Consider the following 4,621-nt stretch of genomic DNA (forward strand, 5'->3'; position numbering starts at 1 on the left):
TTCAGCTTCTCAATTCTGCGTTTATGAATTTTACAAATTTTCAATTCTACACGTATAAATTTCTAGATTTATTACTTAAATAGATTTCATTTTCGATATTTCACGCGAATTCGAAAAAAAAATTATGCAGTTACTACCAAATTCGAATTCCACGTTGCTACTTCATAGTCGAACGTCAAAATTGCTCGCAACCTTGTTTAAATAACATTCGTGTTTCTCCTCTACTGTTCTTGCTTGCACCGAGAAAAACAAATCATGCATTTTGCTGAAACATTTTGTCCCTCGTGCGTATACGATGATGTTCACCTTTTTTCTTATCTTTTCTTCTCAAAGTAGCATTCGCGTGCTTCGTGACTTATGTAACAGAATTTCAATGAAAACGACGGTCCGCGACGGAAGTGGATGTGTCACATATGCCGACTGCCTTGACGACGTGTCGCAACGCGTGTGCTACAAAAATTCGAACTGACGACAAAGGTAAACCGGGACGGTTTCCTGCGTGATTATTATTAATCTATGACACTGTACTTGGCCATGGATCACATAAATTACGCAAACTTCGTGATCGATGTGTGCCCAAACAGAACTAGTTTTTAGTCCGCTTCGATAACTTTGATCCACATACGAGACGAGACGAGATATTCTTGTTCGGAGAAATACACTTGTCGAGTCAACGTTAACGGAAATTCACCGCAGAGAACGATCGCGATTCGTGAGAATTGCCGATATCATTCAGTATCTGTTATCGAACCTTACTTAATCGGTGTCACTGTATACAGATTCGTTTCTAAATGATAACGCGTCACGTAATAACTAGTATTGTATAACTGCGTCCTTTTGTTGTTTTCATCGGAGATAATAGTTGTTTGGAAACAAGTGACGAGTGTTTAACAAAAGTAGTTTATTTCAGTGGAAGAGATTTTCAATTCTGTACTTATAAACATTTTAAATTTCACCGAATTAGATAGAACTGAAATAGAATAAAAACTAAAAGTTTGAGAAATAAGTACAGATTAATTCTGTATTTGTAAAATATCCGAATTTCACCAAATCGATTTGACAATTTTCAAATTACACAGATTTACTGTTTTTATCGAAAATAACACTACAAGCAGTTCATTTTCGATTCTTTATTTGCGAAACGTCTGAATTTCACGCGTAATAAGTAAGGAGACGAGAAGAAATCTAAAAAGCGAACCACTTATGAGTTTGATCGCTCTCTAATATTAGAATTAGAACATTCCTTTCGATTCCAAAGAGCATCGCAGATGGAACGCTTGAAATCGTTCAGATTTGCTCTAGCAAAGTGTTCTGCAGATCGCGCGGGTGATTCACGCGATAATTTCAGTACACGGTCGAATTGATTGAAAGCGAAAAAGACGAACGAATCGACGAAATGAAAAACAATCCTCCGCCGTGTGAAACCGGGAACGCACGATGGCTTTTCCATTCTTTGAGAAATTTTTCGAAACACGCGTACGCTGTTGTGTAACATTTGGAAAAGCATCAGTGAAGCGTGTGTTCGTTGTAAAGTGTAAATAATTGATTATTCATCGACGTGACTACGTATGATAAAACTTTAATATCGAAGAACTCAAGGAGATCCTACTTTTTTTTCTTTCTTTCTTTTTTAATAAAAATGACCTGATGAATAGTTATCTCCCGTGAGAAATGTAAATGATTGAAATTGCACATGTGTGCATACCGAGTGAACACATTTAACGCGGTCAAGTTCAAATTGTAGATACGCCTGATGCGTTCGAGATAAAACTATAAATACACCTGGTGCATTGAAATCGTATCTATAAATACATATGATAGACGTTCTGTTGCAGTGTTCGTGACTATATACACTTCCGGGTTCGGTATAACTGCAGGTGTGCACAGATTATGGTCCCACCGAGCTTACAAAGCAAAATGGCCGCTTCGATTGGTCCTGATGTTCCTCTTCACCATCACTGGACAGGTACGTAATTTTTCTTTACCACCTCTCATTCATTTTTCGAGAAAAATTAGCATTACAAAGTGTAAAGATTATCCTCCTTTTCCTGTATCTCTCTAACTTTGCTCTTTCAACCGTTGAATTTCGACATCTCTGAACGATCGACAAACACGATTTGTCTGCAGAAAGACGTGTACACGTGGGCATTGGATCACAGGGTGCACCATAAGTACAGCGAAACTGATGCAGATCCGCATAATGTGAAAAGAGGATTCTTTTTCGCCCACGTCGGCTGGCTTTTCATAACGCCGCATCCTGACGTGATCGCGAAGAGAAAAGCGGTGGATATGAGCGACTTGGAGGCTGATCCAATTGTCATGTGGCAGAAAAGGTGAGCACACCAACGTTGTGTAGTTGAAAAAATTTTTAGAAAAATAATATACGATTTTTCTTATCATTTTAAACGTTACTTTCGAATCTTTCATTCGCAGACTTTTTATTCCTCTGTTCGCGCTGTTAACCATTGGACTTCCGGTGGCAGTGCCGTGCTATTTCTGGTCAGAATCCCTGTGGATCTCTTTCTGGGTGAACTTCAACTTCCGTTTCTGTATAACACTTAACATTGCCTTCTTCGTAAACAGCGTGGCGCATATGTGGGGTCAACGACCTTACGACAAGTGCGTTGTGAATATTTTTATTTCGATCCTAAGTTATATATGTATAAGTATCGAGTTTCGTTTATCAGTACGAGATCCTATAAGCCCCATGATGTCAACGACAAATCCACGAATTTGTATTTCTGAATCATCGTTCGTTTGTAGGAACCTCTGCCGTATCTTATCTTTAGATATTTAGGTCAAATTCTGCAAAATTGCAGATATCAATCATACGTATTACCACAAAATGGTCAATTGTAGATTTCACTGTTAGGAATTAAGGTGATTTATACGGGGATTCCCGAAATTTTCGGATCGTGTTATACAGGGGTTCCCACAATTTTCGGATCGTGTTATGTGGGGATTTCTGCAATTTTTAGACCCTATTATACGGGGGTTCCGGCAATTTTCAAACCGTGCTGTACGGGGATTCGCTCAAATTTCAGATCGTGTTTTGCAAGGATTCCCGAAATTTTTCGACCCTATTATACGGGGATTCTTGCAATTTTTAGACCCTATAATAGGGGAGTTCCCGCAATTTTCAAACCGTGCTGTACGGGGATTCCCTCAAATTTCAGATCGTGTTATACAAAGATTCCCACAATTTCTAGACTCTATTATACGGGGATTCCCACAATTTTTAAACCCTATAATACGGGGATTCCCGCAAACTTCAGACCACGTTCTCAAAGTACCACATTTTACGAAAGTTCCGACGAAAAGTATTATATTCGAAATTAACCAAAAAATTCTCCATCGATTTCAGGTACATCTCTCCGGTGGAGAACGTAGCAGTGTCCATAGCCGCGTTAGGCGAGGGCTGGCACAATTTCCACCACGTATTCCCATGGGACTACAAGACAGGAGAGTTGGGGAACTATTCCTACAACTTAACCACAGCGTTCATCGACGCTTTCGCATATCTTGGTTGGGCATACGATCGCAAATACGTTTCTTCGGAGATGGTTCGACGCAGAGCGAACAGATCTGGCGATGGCAGCCATATTTGGGGATACGGCGACAAGGATATCCCGATCGAGGATCTGAAGGAACTGAAATTGATGGACAAGAAGAAACAGTGACGTGAATGTTTCCCTCCGTGATTACACACCGACGCAGTATTCCTTCGATTTATTCGTGGAAAATAACGAGAAGACGTTGGAAATCGAACAATCGACCATTGTGTTGTGATTTTAGCGTGATCGTGTAGATTTTGTGTTATCAAGGAACTTGGAAGATTGTCGACATGACATCTTCTTACTCGTGAACGTTTCTTTCCTTTTCTTTTGGATCGAACAACGAGAATCGAGAGAATTTTCTACACTTCGTATTTGACAGTATTAACGGTGAAGATGATCGTACTTTGTATAAGATTGCTTTCGCGAATCGTTAACTTAAATTGCCTTTGTAAGCACGATGTACAAAAGAGTTTCTATTTTTAAGTAGATTAATAAAGTAATGATCAATGTACAATATCGAGAATATTTGTAATTTGTTATCTTTCCTTTCAAGAATATCGCGTGATCGTAAGTGTCTCGATTCAGACTTAATAACTGTTTTAATTAAAAAAATTCAGTGAGAAAAGTTCTGTAAGAAATTTTCAGTTAGTATCTCTATCGAGGATCGAGATTTTTTTAAATATATTGTTCGAGAGTGAAGTACATTATTCCGATTAATTAAAATTTCAAATGATAATAAGAATAAAAATTCTAATTTTCTAATCGGAATTAAAATATTCTACTTTCGTTCTGTGAAAAATCTACGAAAGGGTCATCAGGTCAGGGTGTTGATGATTGAAAAAGTTTATGAGATTAAAATATATTCCAGCTTGAATAAAATATACTTCCGCTTCGTTTAAATTTCACACGAACGTGGTGTCTAAAGTGTTCTTAGAATTGCGAAGAAACTACGCATGCTCGTGTAATTCTGTGACCAAAGAAACGAACAACTTGAGTCAGCTTACAGAAACTTTACATTTGACGTACACGTTTAATTGTGCTGTAGTTATAATTAAAATGTAATC

At 38.2% G+C, this 4,621-nt stretch overlaps 1 protein-coding gene across 1 annotated transcript in view; it reads left to right on the forward strand.

Annotated features, from left to right (window-relative positions):
- Positions 1–3,709, forward strand: part of LOC108578423 (acyl-CoA Delta(11) desaturase) — a 14,968-nt gene extending 11,259 nt beyond the window's left edge. The window contains exons 3-6 of the mRNA XM_017941747.1: positions 1,836–1,966; positions 2,128–2,333; positions 2,434–2,619; positions 3,365–3,709. Coding sequence (XP_017797236.1) covers positions 1,836–1,966; positions 2,128–2,333; positions 2,434–2,619; positions 3,365–3,680 — 839 coding nt within the window. The 3' untranslated portion in view covers positions 3,681–3,709. The remainder of the gene's footprint in view (positions 1–1,835; positions 1,967–2,127; positions 2,334–2,433; positions 2,620–3,364) is intronic.
- Positions 3,710–4,621: the final 912 nt, after the last annotated feature.

This window comes from Habropoda laboriosa, unplaced genomic scaffold (assembly GCF_001263275.1).
Source record: "Habropoda laboriosa isolate 0110345459 unplaced genomic scaffold, ASM126327v1 scaffold5, whole genome shotgun sequence".
Lineage (NCBI taxonomy): Eukaryota > Metazoa > Arthropoda > Insecta > Hymenoptera > Apidae > Habropoda > Habropoda laboriosa.